Here is a 23,432-nt window from a genome sequence, read left to right on the forward strand (position 1 = left end):
ATAATGTTCCCTACTGCCAACAGCTTCCCCAATCATTATGTTATGAATTTGGTTGTCTTTTTTTTTGCTCACACTACAAAGTCAGTGTTTTTTTAGTAGACTATGTCCTCAATATGCAAAGTAACCCCTGCATCACAAGCAGTTACTGCAAGTTATAACACAGATGCTATTGTTATGTTTACTTTTAATTTTCCATGTAGGCCATAGATTTCCTTAGGAAAAGTCTCAGTTTTAAAATGTGGGCACAGCTGTCAATATAGGTTGCATTTTTTTTCAAAATAATCCAAATGCAATCTGCAAGCATACAACCATTACAGGTATTAATTGAATCGGATCAAGTCTCAAACACAGTGGAATTGATATACATTAAATTTTTTTGCTTTTTTGTGTATTTAGGTGAAGAGGTCATCAATACACAGAGACTGACATAGGGCAGGAATAGGTTTTTCTTGCTATTCTATTTTGTTTTCTCTGAACATCTCCTCCCATTCTCTGTTCTCACCTCTAAGCAGAAATCACCATTACGGAAACTTTAGCACGTGTGGATCGGGTGTCACTTTGCTTTGTTACTGCCCATGTCCCACTATATTACACACTTCTACGCAAAGCATGCATTGGGGTTTATTAAGAAAACACACGCAGGTTGAAAAATGGGCAATTTCTGTGCTTTGTGTAGTTATTTTCGAAAAGGTATATTATTTCAATGAACTTCTGTGTACCGTTACTTTTTTTTACTAGATATATATTTAGCAAATTTTTGTATCTGCAAAGTTCAGGAACTTGCCCATTTCCAGCCCACACAAGCATAGTGGTGTAGTGTAGATTGGAGGAATATACCTATGAATTATTTGAAAAGAAAAGGGTGCTTAAGGTTATTCATATCGTCTTCACAGGTGGATTGGCTATAACCTGTGTTTATCTCACATACATTATGTCACCCTATATAAAAAAATGTAAAGCCAGATAACTATCTCATCACAAAACTAGAGAATGTAGCCTATTGTTAATCTGTTAGCTATTATATTTGCAATCCAAAATTAACTTTCAAATAGCAGAACCTAAATATGCAAAAATATTTTACTTTAAATATTACAAATAATCCAGATTTGCTTCCATGCTCTAGGGAGCCTTGCCTAACTTTGGTTTCCTTATTGTAAGAATATTGCTTACAAAAGCAAATTTTTTATTAATCTAACTTTTGTTAAATACAATCTTGGCTATGTCTGTTAAAATTGATGTAGTACTAGTCTATTTGCTAGTACGAAAGTTTAGGCCAGTATCAGTGTAAAGATGAGTACAACACAGCATTTATACAAAATGCACACTGGTAGCACACTAGAATGCATGTGTGTATATAAGCACCAGGTAAAACAAGATGGCTGGATCTTTTCATGATTTCCAACTGTTATCTATTGTCTGTAGATGCTTATACTTTGGGCCCTTTCATGTAAACCACAAAAGAGATACCTATTATAGCTATATATAATATATATATATATATATATATACATATATACATATATACATATATACATACATATACATACATACACACACACTAAAAATAACTTTTACAAAAATCTGTGCATCTGTGCTGTATTTCTGTTAAACATTTCACAGACAGGACAACAGTATTCTTCAAAAAAGGAGGAAAAGAAAGTTAAAAACAAAGTTGTATACAATTTGTACCATTTTAAAACACACAATTAATAAAGCAGAATGGCTACTAAAATGTCTCTGAGATTTAGCTGCCCTCAGCAGATACTAAAATAAGTGATTATAAATGTTGTGCCATGTATACAGTATATCTTCTACAAGGAGTTGACTGCACCACAACAGGTGGCCAAATGTCTTTTGTCTGTAGCTATCCATTAGCCACTGAGGCCCACAAAGAGGTTTTCATGGGATTTGACATCTAGAAGGATAGAGAAAAAAAAAGGTTTACATAATATTTTTTCTTGATGCATATCTAACTAAAACTGTTGGGCACCTATAGGAAGGTAAAACGGAAGCAGTCTGCAGTCAGAAAAAGCTTAAGCTGGTGGTATGGTTGAAACTCCGGACAGAAGTTCAAAAAAAAAATCATTTGTGACAGATATAAAAGAAAAACCCAATCTATTTAAAAAATGTATTTTTAAATGCAAGTACTCCGAGTCCCTGAAGTTGAATTGATATTAGCCTCATGTAATCTCAGTACAACATAACTCAGACTGAGTGAGGGGTAGTGGTCTGGACAGACTCGAATGACAAATCTCCCACTGCTGAATACCCGGAGATTTTCTGAATCTGACTGGATGGAGGCACTGTTGGGCTGGCGTTTTCTGGATTGGCTTCTCCGACAAAAGTCGCCAATTTTGACAAGCAGACGGTGCTGATAGGGCCATCTACAGCTTGAATTTCGGCCAGTTAATTAGAAATATGCCGAGATGGGCTACATGTATTGCCAGCTTAAGACCATTAGCTTACCTGAAAAGATCATAAGCATTGATAGGCCTGAAAATTCTAGCTATAAATGCTACTAATAACACCATATTGCCTTTTTTTTATCATTATGCAAACTACTAAAGAAGAAGATAAACTAACTTTGATTGTCCTCAGTTCTGTGTTTCCTCTCTTTCGTTATTGAGTTGTTTCATCCTTGCCTGGACATCTTCATCTGAAAACAAAACCACAAAAAAGGAATGTCTGTGACATTTGCATTGCACATGCTCCCTATGTTTGGTTAAAATATACAGTTGTGGAAGATACAAAGGAGACCTGCACAGCAGACAATGCTGATTGCAAATGTAAATTTATCAAGAGAAAAATCTCAATGAATATCTAAATCTTCATCATCCTCTACCCCCCCCCCCCCCCTTCCTTCTCTCCCCTTCTTTCTTTCCCCTTGGTCTCCGTGTGTCTTTGTGCCCCTCTGTTGTCCACGTGTCTTGTCTTGTTGTGAGTCAATTGTTATGTTGTTTTTGCAAGGCGGCTCTAGGTGGGGCAAGTTACCTGATGGTTAGGGAATCAGGGCTTTCGCAGGATTTCTTGTTTCTAACCTGATGCTAAAGACCCAGTTCCTCGCCCGCCTCAATAGCGTTGACCCCACTCGGGGGGAGGGGCTTTAGCAGTCTGAGACCCTCATGGCAGGGACAAGACTTTGGGCGGAGGCACGGCTCGAATCTGGGCACAATGTCATATACATTGCTGATACGGTTGTTATTATTTACAGCTATGCTATTATTCTCAAGGATGCTCACCTGACGCTGCCTTTGTATGTTTTAATTTTCTGTCTGTCTGTGAAAAACTCAATAAACATTATTTCTGTAAAAAAGAATATCTATAGCTTCAGGTAAAGTGCTATGTAGGGAATCCATTCTAAGTTTCAGTTTACTGTCGGTAGCCATTAGTTAAGGGCCCATTCACACTATTGCACAAGCTAAAATGCTGCGCTTTTGTGTGCGGGCACATCACACTGTTTTGGTTTCTTTTTTTAAATTTATTGAGAGTGCACATAGTGTACACTACATTCAGGTCTCCGCACAGCAGCAATTAACCTACCAGTATATTTCAGAATATGGTTTACTTAGTGCTAAACATTTAGCCACCATTACAACCACTGACGGAACAATCCCCACAGCGATCTAGGTGGCCGCTATGGGGCCTGGGACACAGGGGGGCCTGGCCAGGACGAGGAACAAAGGGGTCCCCCTGATGCCGTGCGGGCCGCCTGGGTCGCTATGGCATGTCAGGCTGCTGGCTGTCACTGGCGGCTGTGAGAAGGAATGTGCCGCTGTTCAGATCACCGACAACCTGTCAGTGATCTGTGCAGCGGAGTCTGTGTCAGCCAGCAGCTGTGGAGGAGGAGGCTGGGCTCGGCATCGGTAGCAGAGAGGCGGGGCCCGGCGGTGGAAATGGCTGACAGCAGATTAGGGGTGACCGATAAGGTGTGCAGAGGTGTGACCAGCCCGCCAGAGACCCCTCAGAGCCCACCATAGAGAGCCTATGGTGGGCTCTGCAGGTTCACTCTCAGGTGGCCTCTGCAACGGGCGTAACTAGAAATCACAGGGCCCCATACAAAAATTTGCTATTGGGCCCTGTGATTTCTAGTTACGCCCCTGATTACAACCATGACGCACTTAGCCACCATTACAACCATGATGGTATTCTTATAGCTGCAAGAAAGGCTTTTGTTACTACATGCATAGAAATTTTACCGTAAAATGTATATAAAAGTGAAGACACGGTTAACAAATTTACCACAGGAATGTCCTTCAACATCATCCAATAGATTGGCTGTGGAGGCTGCAGTTCCTAACCTGCACTTTAAGTTAAGGATACAACATTTAAGAGCACTTCTCTAAAAAAAAATGTCCTAACAATCACACCTTAGAGGGCTCTCACACAGCAAAAATGCCATTTTACTTGTAAATGTTTTATAACTGATAATGCATTATTCAGTGATGAAAAACAAATTCTTGGTTAAAAAAGAAAAGGATTGGCTAAATGTCCATGTATATTTTATGCAATCCATACTTTCATACTTTTTTAAAATTTAAAACAAAATATTTTTTTCCACGATTGCCCCTAAATATTTCTAAAGAAAAACATTTGTGTTTTTTTAACATTTATTCCACTGAAAAAGGTGCACAGTGATCACAGTATGATCCAGTGCCCTAAGCATTATACAAGCAAGCCCTGCATCTTTTCGTTCGGCAGGGTCCAGGTAATGTCCACAAGGGCTCTGCCAAGGAAAAAACAGCATTTAGGGAATCTTGCTAAGAGTCTTCAATAGAAAACTACAGAAAAGAAAGGATGCATTCCTCTGAAAGCAGAGAATAGGCATCCATCCCCTAAGGACACTTAACAAAAACTTTGGCTCATGGCCGTGGTGGAAAGTCTCGACATACTGATTTATCTTGGTCTGATTTTTTTTGCATCTCAAAAACCTTGCATTTTTACAACCTGTTTTTGTGTGTGTAATTTATATATTTATATATATATACATACACACACATATACACCGGTTTAAAAAAAAATGTATTATTATTTTTTAACACATACACAATACATTTCTAAAGCCCATTCACACCTGAATGGGCCATGCACACGCATTAAGGCAGCCCATTTAAATGAATGGGCTGTCAACACACTAGAAAATAGCAAAAGTTGGACACGCACTATTTTTTCCTGAGGCAGAGCATCAAAACAGATGATAGTGTGTTACCATGTATTGTGATGAACTGCAATGTATGTGCCTCAGAGATGTGTCGGGGTGTCAATGACACTGAATGACACCGCAACATGGTAATGCAAGTAGCGTGTGTTATTGCACGTTATGTTAACAGGCACACCCTTACCCAGGGAACTGTATTAGAAATGTCTGAATGGGTCTTTATTTATTTTGAAAATCTAATGCTGTTATTACACATGCACAGATATGTATGTAGCAACATTCAGGTTTTCAAAATAAAGACCTGTTATTATTCTATATGTTTGTTATTTGAATTTAAAATATCGCCAAAAGTTTTGCTTGTTTAAGATGCAGTAGGGAATACTTAGAGTAATAAAACAAAAACCTGAACGGGTTTCTATGTCCCACTCCCCATGCGTAAAATTCTGCCTTCCTTCCAGTCCCAGGGACAACATTGTCATCAGGCCTAGAAGTGAGTAGACACCCCCTAACTGAATTGGAGTAGAACATTGTATTACATGGTTGGGGAAAGCGAGAAACTTTGTTAGCTTTAAATTGCGGTGTGTCCCCACTGAAGATTTCCACGTACTTCCTACCACAGTGACAATATTGTCACACGCATAAAAACAAACCACACAGGGATCTTAACTAATCCCTGTTTTATCCCCCAAAAAAGTTTACAAGTTTCAGTTACAGACAAAAACACAAAATCGTACAAACAAACAGCGCTCTTGTAGTGATACTGAGGGGGTAAAAAATGTGTGACCCTAAATAGTGTGCAGCCCTGAAACCCAGGAGGAGTGCCTGTGGATATGCAAACCAAAAACAGAAAACCAAAAGGGCGCAACACTAGGTAGGCTGACTAACCGGGTCGAACGACCCAGGGAAGGAGACAGGGAAAATCATGTGACAATGGATGCAAAGGGCGAAAAACCAATGACAAAGTTTCAGTTACAGGTACACTTTAAAAAAACATAGCATAAAAAGTTACAAAATGATAAAGGATACACTTGATGCTTGAGTAAATGTTTTCTCTTTGATTTCCTCATCTTTGTTTTCTCAGAAAAAGCCCGAGCTATCTCCAACAACTTTTTTCTAGTTGCTAAAAGAAACATATTCATTAGAAATAAAAAATAACAACTACATATCAGTTAAGTTCATTAAATAATTAATGTTTTAGAGACTAAGAATAACATTTTTCATTCAAGTTATCCAGTATTGTAGTCAGATCTGATTAAAGCTTTATTTGAGAACAGGTACACGGATACAATAATTTTTAAAGGAGTTACCATTTGGACAGAGCTGGCCTATGACATATCCTTACTTTGTAAAAAAAGAAAAATTCTACTGAGGAGCCCATTGGTTAAAAAAAACTAAATTGCTGCTCATAGCAATCAAATTCCTGGTTTAATTTTTCCAGAAAAGAAAATCTGGTTGCATCAGAGTCCTTTCTTTAGCCACTCTAAAGGAGTCCTCTACAGGAGGAGTCCTTCCTTTAGTCCTCTATAGCCACTATATCTAGTACATAGAAATTCATGTGTTTCAATTAAATAATTGTTCATCTATAATCACAGGGGTACCAAAATGCTTGATAGGCATTTGGCAGCCAAGCTCCGCCCTTCCAATGGCTCAGGGCCTGTTCACATGATATCAGGTGCGGATCTGCAGACTGATGCAGTGCGTTTTTGCCACGTTTTTGCCGCGTTTTTGATGCGTTCAAGTTTTGCTGGAGTGGGGCTGTTAGTATGTTAGCTGCAGTGCAGTGCGTTTTTGATGCGTTTGACGCGTTTTTGCCGCGTTTTGGACGCGTTTGCGTTTCTTGACCTGACAAAATGTGACATGCAGTATTTTTCTGTCGTAAGCTGAACGGACTGCGCACGTAAGAACTGGAGCCCATAAAACACATAGGGATACATTGGGATGCATTTTGAGTGCAGCAGCGTACGGAGCCGGTCAGCACACAAAACGGACGTCGTGTGAACAGGCCCTCAATCTGAAAGGGAGAACATTTCAGATGGTGTGCAGAGAATGATGGGAAGTCCACGCAAAGAAGGATTACCAGCATAGTTTGGAGAAAGCACTTTAAAAGTGGAAGTAAAGTGTCCTAAGTCAGTCATTTATTTTTCTGTGCACTGAGCCGCACATGCGCAGCTCAGTGTACAGGCATGTCATGGAGAGATGAAGTAACTCACGGGAGTAACATCACACCGCACCAGCAATCAAGAAGTCGACCACGCCTAACCAGGAAGAAGATTGGGGGAAGATGGCAGCGCTGACTGTGACTGCGGGGATAGTGGACAGCGCATCACTGGAGCGGATCATTTACAAAGTAAGTTTTCCCATAAAGTGCTAATATGCATATCGCAATATTATGACAAACACTACTGCAGCACCCTTTTTTTTTTAAACTCACTTAACTTCCACTTTAAGCAGTAACTGAAAAAATACATTTGGTACTTTTAGGTGAATTTTCAGTGATTATACATGTGGGATACAGTGACAATAGTTTAATGAAGTTGCATCTAACATTCACACGATTACATTTATGGGATGCTGAAACATTAGAAAGATAAAAGTCAGCAGAGGAGACAACATTTCCACTGGCTGTACCGCAAATTTCTTACGGTTCTTGAACATTCATGAGACTTTGCATTACAGAGTGTCATTTGTCTCGTATTGATGAAATATTGTGGCACACAGAGACTATTCTTCGTAGAGACCACAGTAAATAAACAGAATGATTTGCTATTTTCATTTCAAACAGCCTCAGATATTAATCTCTTCTAGCTTCTAGGTAACAATTTGTCTGTTGACTGCTGTAAACAAATAATTCAGAGACTTTAGAACAAAAAGTAACTTTCTTTTTTTAGTTTGCCACCGCTGCCATCTTCAGCAGTACAGATACCAGCCAGTGATTACAAGCTGGATAGGATTGTGATGCACGCTGGGAACCTCTGTCCTGACCTCTGAGTAGATTTATATTGTGGAGGAAAAGGCATTAGACAGAATAATAATTCAATATTTCGCTACATATTTGTAATTTAACTTTAATATAAAAGGTTGTTTTTAAAAGGAGAAGTATTGGATAGGTACTCTTTCCAATAGTTAGCACCAACGTGGGACACTGCAGCTGTCACACACCAGCTCTATACTGAGGGCTGAGTGATCACAAACCTCTGATCACTCAGTTCATGGTCTTTGTCCACCACTCCCCGCAGGGATTTCCCCCTCCCCTCACTGTTCCTCCAGTGCTCAATGAAGGGACAAACAGGGTAGGGGGAAGGGCACAGTTAGCCGTGGCTCTAGAGAGGCAGCTGTCACTTAGGTAGCTGGTGTAGATCATGACAATATTCTCAGGATCCTTCCCAGTTCTGTTGTGGCTTTGCATTAGCCCGCTATTTGCTGACTGTGGGTCACAGGAGTACATTAGCAAATGTACTACTATGAACCAAAAAAGAATTAAAGCCTAATGCTAGTTACCTGGCTACCATGTCAACACAAGCTTTGAAAAACTATGGAAATCTGCATACATGTTTGCAGCTGTTTGCATGTAATTGCACACAGAGCAAGGGGCAGATGAGTGGCCCTGGATGCAGACTGTTTCCATCCAAAGCTGCTCATCTGTCCACAACCACAGGTCATCACTCCATGTGTAATTACATGCAAACAGTTGCAGAGCCTGTAATTAATTTGTACAGGCGTCCTTGTTGTGGCTTATCTCAAACACCTGTAATCTCAGCTGCAGAAATTCACTGATATTGGTGGTGTATGGTCCTAATAGGTTGTGTGAATGAAGCCTAAAAGATACCAGCCCAGCCATTTCTATCCCATAGAAATAGGACAAAAATCTTAGGAAAGAGCAAGCAGTAACAATTGTCCTGTACAGGGAGGTAGATGGGGGGAAGGGGAGGAACTGTGTTTAGAACAGAGTAGTAGTGAGTTAAAAATCTCTATAAGCCAATGTTCATGGTTCCTGTAAGTGCATTTTCCATACGGAATAATGTTACCACATAATAGGCATCAATCACCTAGAAACAGCTAAATCCGAAGAATCACAAAATGAAGCAAACAAATGTGAACAAATACTGTCTTCTACGTACAATTCTACGGTCTAACATGAAGGTTGGAGTCGTCATGATATTAATAAGGCAAACAGCGATATGTAGAGTACAGTGACCAATATTTATCTTTCAATGACTACTGTAGTAAACTCAAATGGGATTCAATACCTTATGTTACCCTGCAGTATACCTTACTCTTTACATTTTTTTTTTACATGTGGATGTAAACATACCACTATCAAGACTTCGAATGCAAAATTTGGTTTATAAAATTAGCGTTTAAATATCAAAATGACAAATCGTTTTTATGAAATTACTCCATACTGTACAGCCACATATATCAGTGGCAGTGGAGACATCACAGTAAAAGTAGCTTATAGGGAATTATGTGTGTGTGTGTGTGTGTGTGTGTGTATGTATGTGTATATATATATATATATATAATGCATACTGCTGATAAAAAGGATATTATGTAGCTAATGAGTAACAACTCTGGTGCTATTTTAATCTCAACTGGTCACATGAAATTACACCAATTTAACCTGAGAAAGACACTACCACTTTATAAGGAAAACAAGTTTATGATGTCACATAGCTTTAAAGTAGAACTTTCCCCACAATACTAAAAATCCACGGTGAATGCAGTTCTGCATGTTAATCTAAAAAAAGCTTAAAGTCATTAGTTTAATAAAAGATTAAATATGTTACTTGCAGCTTCCTTAATCCCACTTCCTGGTATATTGAGTCACTGGTGATGGATCCAGAGCCTCACATCTGCGCCCTGGGAAGGCTACATCACCAGTGCTTTCTAGGGAGATCTTATCAGTATACTGCAAGATGTCACCAAATCCAGAGATCTCAGGGAAGAGCCTTTTTTATGTTTGTTTGTTGCTATGGCATCAGTAATATGAGTGTCCAGCATGATGACACTCACAATGTAAACGCCAGGGGCGGACTGGGCCGGGGGGCAGGGTGGCAATTGCCCCCCGGGCCTCTCTGTTGCCTCTAAAAACGGCCCCCGTCGGGCCGGCGCTAACACGCTACTTCAGCGGCCGAGGAGAACAGCTGATCGGGCTCCTCGGCGGCCACGGCAGCTCCCTCCGCCCACTTCTGCTGCTATTGGCTGGGAGGGAGACTGCCCACCTACCATTGGCAGGCTGTGGAGTGCTGCGTGGGACCTGAAGGGAGGAGACACTCGAGGAGGCTGCTGGAACATTCATCGAGGCTGCTGGAGCATTTATCTCTGCTGCTAGAGGATCTATCCCGGCTACTCTGCGCTCTGCATCACACCCCGACCACTGCGCACTGCACCACACCCTGACCTCTATGTCACACCCTAACCTCTACGTCACACCCTGACCACTGCGCTCTGTGTCACACCCTCTGCGTTACACCCTGACCTCTGCGTCACATTCTGACCTCTGCGTCACACCCTGCCCTCTGCGCCACACCCTGACCTCTGCACTCTGTCCCACCCTGACCTCTGCGCCACCCCCTGCCCTCTGCGCCCCACCCTGCCCTCTGCGCCACACCCTGACCTCTGCACTCTGTCCCACCCTGACCTCTGCGCCACCCCCTGCCCTCTGCGCCCCACCCTGCCCTCTGCGCCACACCCTGACCTCTGCACTCTGTCCCACCCTGACCTCTGCGCCACCCCCTGACCTCTGCACTCTGTCCCACCCTGACCTCTGCGTCACACCCTGACCTCTGCATCACACCCTGACCTCTGCACTCTGTCCCACCCTGACCTCTGCGTCACACCCTGACCTCTGCGCCACACCCTGACCTCTGCGCCACACCCTGACCTCTGCGCCACACCCTGACCTCTGCACTCTGTGTCACCCTGCATCACACCCCGACCACTGCACCACCTGACCTCTACGTCACACCCTGACCTCTGCATCACACCCTGTGCTCTGCGTCACACCATGACTTCTGCGCTCTGCGTCACACCCTGACCTCTGCATCACACCCTGTGCTCTGCGTCACACCATGACTTCTGCGCTCTGCGTCACACCCTGACCTCTGCATCACACCCTGTGCTCTGCGTCACACCATGACTTCTGCGCTCTGCGTCACACCCTGACCTCTGCTCTGAGTCACACCCTGACCTCTTTGTCACACCCTGACCACTGCGCTTTGCGTCACACCCTGACCTCTGCGCCACACCCTGACCTCTGACCTCTGCGCCACACCCTGACCTCTGCGTCACACCCTGACCTCTGCGCCACACCCTGCCCTCTGACCTCTGCGCCACACCCTGACCTCTGCGTCACACCCTGACCTCTGCGCCACACCCTGCCCTCTGACCTCTGCGCCACACCCTGACCTCTGCGTCACACCCTGACCTCTGCGCCACACCCTGCCCTCTGACCTCTGCGCCACACCCTGACCTCTGCGTCACACCCTGACCTCTGCGCCACACCCTGCCCTCTGACCTCTGCGCCACACCCTGACCTCTGCGTCACACCCTGACCTCTGCGCCACACCCTGCCCTCTGACCTCTGCGCCACACCCTGACCTCTGCGTCACACCCTGACCTCTGCGCCACACCCTGACCTCTGCGTCACACCCTGACCTCTGTGCTCTGCATCACACCCTGACCACTGCGCTCTGCGTCACACCCTGACCACTGCGCACTGCGTCACACCCTGACCCTCTGTCTCACACCCTGTCCCCTGTGCTCTATGTTAAATATTTCATTTTTTTAATTTCTTTATTTTTTTTATTTCATTATTAATTTTTTATTAAATATTTTTATTTTTTACCTTACTTTTAGGGGCTTCGGGGTCTAATATTAGGGGTCTAAACAGACCCCTGATATTTCCCTTTTAAAATAGAAAAAGCGATTGAGAACACAGAGTCCTCAATCTCTTTTTCTGCAGCCCCTGTTATAAATGAACAGGAATCCTCTCTACTGAGTGCTCCTGTTCATTCATAACATGAGGACAGAGTGTGTTTACTATAACCCCAATCATGAATGAATGGGGGTGATGTAGATCACTTTCTATTTATTCATAATTGGGGACATAGTAAACATGATATGTCCTCAATTATTTACAAACACTCAGCGATCACTGCATGTTTGTGCCTCTGCTTCCTGACACGCTGTCACAGGAGGCTGAGCAGGCGGTGCGGAGAAGAGAGCAGCGCTCGGCCGGCTGTCACAGTTTCTCTCCTCCCCGCTGCGACACAGAGCAGCGCCCAGCAGGGAGGAGAGAATACACAGATGCAACGCTGTATCAGCCAGAAAATAGCACATTCTGCATTATGCCAAAAGTGCAATTTTCGGCTGATATATTTCGGCGGCCGATATATATAGGAGCATCCCTAGTTTATTTTGTTTTCCCGTGTTGTAATTTACATGGCTGACGAAAGTGGCAAGGGGGGTGGGGAGCATGCAGGGGAAGAGGGAAAGCAGGAGGGGGGCTCAGTGGGCCTCTGGGTGTTACTTGCCCCCTGGGCCAAAAGTTGCCAGTCAGCCCCTGGTAAACGCCATGGAAATGTATAAACAATCAAAAAAAAAACTGCACCGATCTTATACAGCACATGCCTAACATTTGCAATAAACATTGTTGGTGGCCAGCAGAGAATGAGGCTTGCCAACGATTACATTTTTAAAAAAGGTATCTGACCTGTAGGGGATGGAAGGTTTGGGGGGGGAGGTTGGACATGTGAGACTGGGGACAAATTTCAAGAAAGATGCATGTAACTCTATGCAGCTTTAACTGCCATAAGCAAGGAATTTTTTAAAATATATATACCGTATCGCTGCATAAGACGCACTTTCCCCCCCCCCCAAAAGGCGGGGGAAAATGTGTGTGCGTCTTACGGTGCGAATCCCTATCGCTAATGCCCGTAACATGCAGTTTCGGGCGCCGGGCGAGTAGTTTTTTGTACATTTAGCCCTGCTAAAGCAGAGCTAAATGTACAGTGGGAGCCACTGCTAATTTAATACAAGTGATGTAATCAGATCACTTGTATTTAAACCGAGCGGCGCCGATCGATTCCGGGGCCCCTCCCCTGCCGTGGTTTTCGGGGTCCCCCACTCCTCTGGGGGACGCGTGATCACGGCATAGGAGCTCACCATAGAGCCCCTAGAGCAGATGAAGAACGTCCGTTCTTTGTGTGATCAGTGAGACCATGGCGCTGTAATCACAGCGCCACCTATCTCAGCGGTCACTAACTGCAGCTTCTGTCACAGCTTCTGTCACAGAACCTGTCACAGAACCTTATGGAGCGCAATATATATATATTAGAATATTTTTTTTCTAAAAACAAACACTCTACTGCCTTTTTTTGCATAGGAAAGGCTACTAGATCTGAACCAAGGAAATAAGAAAACTTTACTACAATGCAACAAGAAATTGTCTCATTCCAATTTACATAAGCTGTGCTGTCAGTTTGATGCAACTGAGGGCATAGGAACAAACAAGTTTATTACTGGAAGGTTCTGAGAGTGTTAAAGGCCCAAATTAACCAAATCTTTTATTTCACTAAAGTTCTTTAAAATAAAGAGACTTCAAACAAGACACAGCTTTAGCAACCTAGTGGTTCTTCTGCTGTTCTAGTACTACATGTCCTAGCTAGAATTCCTTCCCGGCACAGAATGGCATGTAGAATGCTAGAGTAAATAAAAGATCAACTGGTCCATTAGCCATCCCATTTTATTTACATATATACCAAGCTTATACACATTTAATTATGATGAGCTGCTCTAATTGCAGTCTTCAATTAATGCTTAAAAATGCATGCATAATTCTGACTGAGGATCAAGAGCTAACTACATCACTTTAATTAAATGTACTAAAAATAATTTGTTGGAGAAATGTAAAACATGAAGGCCATCTACTGGCTCATGAATAGAATTACTGTTTCCTAGAGAACAGCTTCAGCACTCTATTGATTAATAGAATATTATGCTTTACATTTCATGAACCTACAACATGGAAATGTGCAGGGATAATATAAAATGAGAATTTAAACCTGATACATGCATATGATGTTATATTAAGACCAGATCTGCTGTGATTTGTTCTGATGAGGAGGTTAATCCTTAAATATTGACATGTACTGTAGGACAATGTGCCATGCACAGGCCTAAAATTCGCTACCTGACAAACAAAGCCGATTCAAAGCCTCCCAAAATGTTCCCATGATTATAAAAGTTTGCAAGGTTGTTAAGTAGTAAAATCAGGTTTTCTGGTACTTAAAGGATTTATTATACTCCATCCCTTATTTATCAACTGTGTAAAGGGCTTGGAGTCCAATATTGGTTGCTATATTTCCACTTAGTCTCGCTTATACTTTATTTTTATTTATTTTTTCAAATTAAATGTTTATTCATATTTTGCAGGTTAATAGAAAAGACATTTAGACAACAACAATGACAAATATAGCCAGGGTAACGACAAGGGGAGGGGAGAGGCAAGTAGAGAGGCGGGGGGTCGCTTATACTTTATACATTAAAGAGCATTTAAGTACATTTAAAAAGTGACACTGAACTCAGGAGTTAAATCTTAAAAATGCATTCAAGTACCTTAACTATTAACACAAATGTGTGTACAAATTTGTGTATCACTCAGTTTGTGTCCGTGTAATATAGTGTTTCCACAGTTGAAATTAAGAGTCCCACCATATACACATTTTTCAAATATTATTGAGGAATGTCAACTGGACAACAGTGACCTTTATTCGAGCCATTACATAATTCTGATAATATATTTTTAGAAGAAGGGTCAGCAACAGCAGCTCTCATTTCTCTCATGTTCAGAATTACACTAAAACTCATAACATAAAATAACTGGGGTTAATGTCAGTCTTAAAAAAAAAAAAGCTTTGTGATAGCATTGCTAATTATAAAAACATATGCATGAGTAGTGAAATAATTGAGAGAGAGAGAGATAGATAGAGAAAAAAAAATTCACAGAGGATTCTTATTAAAGCATTACAGCCGTTTTCCATTCCATGGACCTCCCGACGAGGGCCTACAAAAGATCACTGGTGGTACCACTACTGAATGCCGCGCAGACTCTGATTCCATTATATTGGAATCAAGCTAACACTCCAACTATAAGCGAATGGCATAGTAGAGTAGAATACTACAGACTGATGGAAGAATTAACGTCTATCCGGAGAGGCAACTATAAAAAATACGAATCCACCTGGCTACCGTGGATTGCCTTTAAAAGATCATCCAGAATTTTATAGGCTATGGGAGAAAACCGTCAATATGAAGAAAAAATACTATTAGGAAAACAAACGAAGAAGTAGTAGACTTCTACAGTGAGAGGGGCATAGGAAATAGTAAAATTTAGTGCCATAGGTAACGTTAAGAACCCTAAAAAGAAAACCGGAAGGCCCTCCCCCTTCAAATCCCCCTTTCATATTTCTCTTTCTTCCCTTCCCCTACTTTCTCCCCTTTTTCTTTCTGTCTGTTTTTTTCCCTTTTTTTTTCCTGGTAACACTTACTGTATGAAGCATGTGACGGACAGTACCACTCCGCAGGCCGGCAAAATGTCCGGACGGGAGTGAACCCTGCCCGCCAACACTCAATGCTGGAACTTAACTGTTAAAATGTACTTTGATGTAAAACGAATAGATGTTAAAGTTACCTTGTTCATTTTGAAATAATAAAAATTGAATTATTAAAAAAAAAAAAAAGCATTACAGCCGTGCATTGATACTGCTCATATTTATCTCATATTGTTCAGAAATAAAGGGCCTGCTGCCACCAATTGCAGCCCTAGAGGGGACCCCTTTATCAAAACATATAGAGATCAATTTGATTATAGTATCTTGTGTCCAATCAAATCCTTATCCCATTCTAAAGGTGCCCACACACCTTACAATTTATCTGCAGATTTTCTGTGGTCAGATTGAAAAGGTGCAACAGATTGTCCCAGGTGGAGATTACTCCATTCACACAGTTTAATGTAGATGGAGGAATCTGTTGCACCTTTTCCATCTGACCACAGAAAATCTGCAGATAAATTGTAAGGTGTGTGGGCACCTTAAGCCCTGATAAAAAGTGGAGTGTTGCCCACGAAACGCATCAGCTCTTTCATGTTTGATCGAATTGTGAACAATTAGAGTCATGATTGGACTCTTGAGTTTGGTGCCTTTTATTTATAAACATCGAGTCCCTCCTGGGTACCCAACAAGGGAGGCCTGTCTTGTTTGGGAGCTTCATTAAAGGATAAATTAAAGCCTCAGTAGCAAGCAGTAGATCTTTGCAAAAAGTGTAAAAAGTTTAACAGAGGTGACTATTAACCTCTGTTAAAGCGGGGTTTTTTGTTTTTTTTTACAAAGTGTAATGTGAAGAACCTCGGGCGGCCGCAAAGTATCTTGGGGCGGGCGCATGCGCAGTTCACATTTTAGGCTGGGATGCGAGGAGAGACATAAGGTAAGTCAATGGACGCGTGCACCTGCATGCAGACACCGTGGGACAGGAAGTGCCAGCAAGCTCAGAGGAGTCAGCGCTGGATCGGAGACCCGCCGCAGCGCTGGAGGACAGAAGAAAATGACAGGAAAGAAGAAGAAGATCCCATTAAGAAACATCATTTCAGGTAAGTGCTGACATTAACATTGGGGGGAGGGGTAAGAATTTGACTTTAATGTCACTTTAACAGTGCCAGTGAAACTTTTCTGCATCTGGACGATTTGAGTGAGCACAAAAATCCCAGCACCTCTTAAGGTGTTCCTTTGGATTTCTCCTATGGCAGGTTTTCTTTATTCCAGACCAGTTATCAGAGCACACTGAAAACCCGACAAGCATAAAGTGCTAGTTAAAAATACTTTATTAAGAAAAGTGTCCCCAGGAGCAAGCAAAAATCATAAACAGGAACAAGTCAAGGTCAGGAACACGGAGATCAGCGGCACCAGGAACAAGCCAGGATCAGGAACCAGAGGAGACCGTCAGCCAGGATGAGGTCATTCAAGGAATCGGAATACTCAGAGCAGCAGGAATGCACTATCAGGTAAAACCACGCAAGGGCAAGGTCAGACTGGACTGAGCAGTTTAGATAGTGAGTGGGGGTGACATCATGACTCAGAGACAGGAAACTCCCATCTGGCTCTCAGATGATGTTCCCTGTTTGGCCATAAGAGGGAGCCTGAGAGTAGTGAGCAACGTTACAGAGTCTGCTCAGACAAAGGAGGAATCACAGGTGGGTAAAACGGCAGCCAAGCCAGAATGCTGAAAACCAGTTAAGTCAGGATGGAACCCTGACATTACCCTAATACAAACCTTGGAATTGATTAATTTTGTTGTCGAACTCCTGTTGAGATCAAGTGATGAAGATCTTTCCTTGGCACCAACTTTTACTTCGATTGTCACCAAAAAGCACAGTTGTTGCACTAGGGAGGTTGGAAAATGGTGACATTCTATGTGTACACATTAAATGTGCATCACCCCAGTAGCTTGAATACCGTACCACCCATCTGTCTTTTCCCATGGACGTGTGAATCTTACCAGGCTTGTCCCTACAATTTTCACTGCCTGAGACCAGGGGTGGAGAAGGGGTAAGGGGAGCAAGAGGGCGGTGCACGTTCTGGTAGGGGCGGTGGTGGCGAACGGTACATCACTGACGACACTGGTTGCCAGAAGCTGGACGGGGCAACAGCCACAGCATCACAGGTTGCCAAGAGCTCTTAGCAACCTGACACACTCTGGCCAGAATGAGACCCAATGAGATGCTGTCTGAGGCAACTGCCTCAGGCTGCCTCATTATGAGGACGGCCCTGGATCCTCCTTTTACTGTGTCATGGTTATTGTGAGACACTTCAATGAGCCTCCCTGGCCTCCCTGTGCAGAAAGCAGTCCCCTTAGATTTGTGATAAGTATGTATCAGAGGAAAAGGTGATAGATACACAAGGAGTGAAAATTTCTACACCTACATCCCTGATCCCGGTATTATGGTCAAACCCAGACTGTTTTATTTCATGGTAACAAGCAATGAAAATGTGCATGAGCCGTTATAATGTCCATACACAGTATGATATTTTTCAAACAATAATGAATTCATGCTGAAAACCCAAAAGATGAGGAACAATAATGGTAAGACAGCTTATAGACCTGATCTGTGAGAATTCAGCTAGACGTGCAATGTTTCAAGGTAATATGCATTCAGTGCTGCAGTGCAGCGGTATAATTGAGTACCTCTTCCCTAAGCAACATTATAGGTAGCTGTGAACTGTGACAACTGAGCTTTTGTATGTGCAGCACTGAATTGCTATTTAAGTACATTTCCATTGTGGTAATGTAGAGATGCAGTGATGATGTATATGAGCGTGTACATTTTCATGACTCATATTGCTGACTTTTTTCATTTTATATGAATGTTTTATTATGCCTGAAGCCTACAGCTTCACAATTTTCTCCACAGGAAACTCAGTCTGACACCAAAGTCGGATTATAAAGCAGACTGTAAACAGTTGTTTCTGCCTTCCCTCTGATTCTGTTTAACATGATCACTAAAAACCAGCTCTGCCTTTGCACACAATATACTGTCTGGAGGGGGGTTGCCACTATGAATGCTAATAAATAGGGGGTGGAGATCTCAGAAAGAGCTCAGTTGTAATTTACACACAAAGTATAGGGGCAGCCAAATCCATGAGGATATGAAAGGGAAAGCTAACAAAAAATGTAAGTTTCTGTGTTCATACACACCAACTGCATATGCCTACTTTATGTACACTTAGTGTACATTGCCGGCATGTTTTTTTTTAAATACCTGCACCTGCTGAGGTGGAAATGGACTTTAAGTTGCAGGCCAAACAGTATTAGTAGATATGCAAGAGGAATGGGCAACGCAGCCTATGAGCATGGGGCACAACAATTTTTTCTCAGGATAATTTCTTACTCTGGAAGTAATTATTTTTTCTCCAAAAAACACTTTCTTTGATTTTTTGCCTTCCCCCCAGATACTTTGTGTTGTTTACCTCAAGTTTAACATGTGGTGTCTATGGCAGGTCAAAGGAAAGAATGGGCTGGCAGCCTCAACGTACTGACCTGTGATTTCCCTGGAATGAGTGGAATGATTGTTATAATGATACTTACATTTACCCATGTGTTTTAATTTATCCCTAAATAAGGCATCTTCAGATATAACATTATTAGAGTCACAGCATCCAGACACTGCCTGGAATTCATCTGCTGCAAAACAACAAAACAAGTACCATTTAGCATTTACCATTCGGCTTTAATAATTGGAAACAATGAAACAGCTTCAAATGTAAACTCAAACTTGCTCTATAAAAACAATAAACAGTTCTTGTGTTAAGGTATTAAGAATATAATAATTTTTATTGAGATTAAAATTTTACCAATACATACTGTACAACAAAGTAAGGAAACAGGTGGAATAGGACCATCTTCAGCCAGTATTACATGGTATATAAAATAGTAGAAAACCCATCAGGTTAGCTAAAAAAGGGGTAGTGTTTTCTAAGAAAAGGAAAATGCTACGTACCATCACATAGAAAAAAAAGCAGAAAAACAAAAGTCTACTACAGTGTGTCCACGTGTATGTAAACCCTAGCAATGAACTTATCTTCTTTGCTCCCTTTTGCTCTGTTAAATATACCACTGGAAGCATGTTTATAAAATCTATTTGATAAGTGCAAAAACTACCTGTTAATCTTGCAAGAAACCTTGTTGGCTTCTAACTTCATTTGCTCTCTGCCTTTGCGGACTGTTTTTTATTAGTATTGTTCCAGGCTATCAGTATGAGCTACAGAAACTCCCCACCTAATGTTTTGGATATGGGGATGTTTTCTAGACCTGTCCTAGGGTGACAAATCTGCCCCTCAACAGATACATTGCACAGGGTAAGCCAAAACATCAATGGCCGGGTAAAATAAAATATATGAAATGTATTACATTTGTTCTTGGATTTTAATATGCTTTACTTTCTTAATAAAACTATAAATTTAAAGTGGGTTGCCATAGAAAACACAAAACTTATATTTTGTGTGACAAAAAAAAGTTGGATAAGGAAACCAAGTTAAAGTACTAAATCATTTTACTAGTCAGTATATAGCACTTTGCCGATGTGCACCAAAAAGGGAGAATTATACAACCAGTAGCCTGTAAATGGTTGGCAACACTGCATATAGACATGTGCATTCGGCTTCGGACGAACCTGCAAATAAACTAAATTTAATTGATTTGGCGGTTCGTTCAAATCCGAAATAACGAATTTATTATATGCCCCCAATACACAAAAACTATATTTCGGGCATAAATAAAATTTGTCTACAAAACACGCGTCGGCCATCTTGGAGGCGAGGTGTATGATGTCACATGACGGTAATGTCCTACACTGAACGAGCGGCAGCGCACTCTGCACATGCACGCCGCCATTTTGGAGTATATTTTGGTGTACACTAAGGCGGCGGCACCCGAACATGCGGGTGTATACCAAGATACACTCCAAAATGGCAGCGCGCATGCGCAGAACGCGCCAGCTCGTTCTGCAGTTTATTGTGGGGTATCGGATTCAAAAGCTTGTCGACTCCGATTATGAAACCGCATTAAACTTCAGTACCTTTGACGAAATTAATGAAAATGTTTTTAGTTTAACAAATTATTTTGCCCTGCACATGTCTACTGCATAACTCCCCACAGACTACATAATTTCTCCATAGCAGCCTACCCATATTATTATTGATCTACTGGCTATGAAGTAATTTAATGCAGCTACAAAAATGGGAATTAGTAGATACATTTTGATAGCTTGCAGGCTCTTCTTGTGAAGGTAGGCCTTAAATGGTTCAAATACAAGTAGCTCAGTTGCCGTCATTTCAGCCGTGTAGAAAGCTCCCAATCAGCAGCAGAGGTAAGATTACATAATTTACAATTGCTGGCTGATGCTGCACACACGCATCATGGGACTTTTTTGCTCTGGCACATTAAATTGTCTCCAGATAGCTAAAAAAATGATACATGAATGGACCCAGATAAATAGCAAATGTTTTGTACATAGTATTGACATCATTTTGAAATCGGAGAGCACACTGCATGGACATGTTAGAAAGCAATGGTTTTCAAAAAAGGCAGAATACGAGGGCACAGACAAAAGCCTTTGCAATAGGGCATATAGAGTGGCATAAGTGATGGCAGATTATATATTTTTGAAAAAGTTGATTGGCCCTGTGCAATATATACATATGGCCAAAAATTCAAGAGTGCATCTTAGTTTCATGTAAAGATTACTTTCCAGCCTTAATTACAAAACAATTTAATGACTAATGTTTTCACTGTGTAAATATCACAGAGAATCAAAGCTGCAGAAAACGTATTGATGTTTTTATTATCTCATGTCCTTACCTGATACTGAAGGGCAAAAGCTGAAATCACTGCTTGCCGGCATACTGCTAGACTTTGTTTTTTTAGACTCATATTTCAAGCGATCTAACAAAGAAAAGAAAAAAACAGTTTGATCTTTGGTGCCCACATTTTATTAACTCTTCAGCAAAGGCTTCAAAATTGCAAGTGCTGTAATCAGCTGTACATTACACAGACTTTTTCAATTTTCTAGAAAAGTGAGCTTCAGATTCAAACCTTTTATAGACCAAAGAGGGGCACCGATCCTGCTGTTCATTTATTACCTGGATATGGACTTGGAGTTAAGGCACCACACATCTAAACCACCTGGCTTGGCATTTCTGGCTATGTTCATCAAAAGTGGGTATCTTTCGTGTGGTGCAGCCAATCATGCCCGAGCTTCACATTTCATTGACTCTGCCCAGTCCAGTGCATGCCAGGGTAGTCCCCACCAATTGCCATATTCAACAAGAAGTTCTTATTCTTACGTGTTAATTTATAAATGCAGTAACCTTAAGCAACCAGAAGTAACTATGCCATAGATTAGATCAGTGACAGGGTCACTTTATGAAAAGGTACTTTGAATAGACCTTTCATAGTAATGCCACCAATGTTTCCTATTATGCCTAATAAAATGGGTGACATGTGCAAGCTTTTTAGGTTCTAAACCTAACCTAAAAAGATATGAAATCTCTTAATACTGGTCATAAGCTTTTATACACTACAATATCACAACAACTCAAACTTTCTGACAGAGGCTGTACTGTATGAAATGTAGTTTATCAGGTTGCGTCATTAGTGGCTTTCACACAGGATGATTTAATTATTGATTGGAAAGTGTGCATTAGGCCCACCCTCAAGTAATTCTTCCCAGGAAACATTTAGTTGGCCATTTCCTGATCAAAGTAACCACAGCCCTTTGTAAAGCAGCAGTGAAAAAGCCAGTCCTCAGCTGAGCTTTATGTAAAAGCACCACTGAGCACTGTTACTTCTAACAGAAAGCTTACACAGCACCAATTGTATTAAATATGAACACAAATGCCATCATAGGGAAAAGTTCAATGTTACTCTATGGTTTCCACTTTTAGGAAGCACTTTTGCTTTTTGAAATGTAAATCAGAGTACAGCTCTATACTTTTGCAGGTGAAGCCACACAAATGCTTATCTGGGGCCCAAACATACAAAACTTTCTGCAGAAAGCAGGGAAAAGATAAAATATGATACAGTGAGGTGCAGTACAAAAGATTAAAAACTCAATAGGATGAGAAAGGCAAAACAGAATGTCAAACAAGAGGCCAAATAAGGGAAAAAAAAAGAGAACCCAAGGAACATACTGTATGGACTTTCAGCTAAGGAGGGAGGACAGGGTCTTTTTGGCTGACAGCTCACTCCTGGCTGCTTCCTCGGGGGCACTATAGCCCCATGTCCTGCAAACCTCTCTTATAAAATGACTGCGTCCAGAAATGGAAACTGAAAGTCTAGTGTTCATATGAAGTGCACTGAAGTATGAATCACTTCATCCTGCTGATCTCACTGTGGTGAAAAATTAGTGCATTGCTGAGCCATCTTCTGGGGACAGGAAACAAAACCAAAAAGAAGGTATAAAGAAATAAAGACATTCTAAGGAAGAAAAGTAGATAGACCGAAGTGTAAACATGGAAATCAATATAGCATATTAATAACTGAATACATTATTAAAAAGAAAAAAACCCGAAACAAATCAGTTATTAATAGAAAAAGGTCTGTTAGAAAAGCGAGAGGAAATAAAGACTAAAAACCTACTGTATGGTGTCACACAAATAATTCATATGGTCTAATAAGCCAAAAAGAGCTGTAAAATAGATTAAAAATAAAATATATTAGTATTTTT

General features: G+C 41.4%; 1 protein-coding gene across 1 annotated transcript in view; it reads right to left on the reverse strand.

The window, feature by feature from the left end:
- Positions 1–1,563: 1,563 nt before the first annotated feature.
- CUEDC1 (CUE domain containing 1) overlaps positions 1,564–23,432 on the reverse strand; it is an 87,395-nt gene continuing 65,526 nt past the window's right edge. Inside the window, exons 6-11 of the mRNA XM_018556898.1 lie at positions 21,566–21,649; positions 19,295–19,390; positions 6,182–6,275; positions 4,240–4,298; positions 2,584–2,656; positions 1,564–1,915 (exon numbers count right to left, since the gene is read on the reverse strand). Coding sequence (XP_018412400.1) covers positions 2,595–2,656; positions 4,240–4,298; positions 6,182–6,275; positions 19,295–19,390; positions 21,566–21,649 — 395 coding nt within the window. The 3' untranslated portion in view covers positions 1,564–1,915; positions 2,584–2,594. The remainder of the gene's footprint in view (positions 1,916–2,583; positions 2,657–4,239; positions 4,299–6,181; positions 6,276–19,294; positions 19,391–21,565; positions 21,650–23,432) is intronic.

This window comes from Nanorana parkeri, unplaced genomic scaffold (genome assembly GCF_000935625.1).
Source record: "Nanorana parkeri isolate BGI_ZX_2015 unplaced genomic scaffold, ASM93562v1 scaffold257, whole genome shotgun sequence".
In the NCBI taxonomy this organism is placed as follows: domain Eukaryota; kingdom Metazoa; phylum Chordata; class Amphibia; order Anura; family Dicroglossidae; genus Nanorana; species Nanorana parkeri.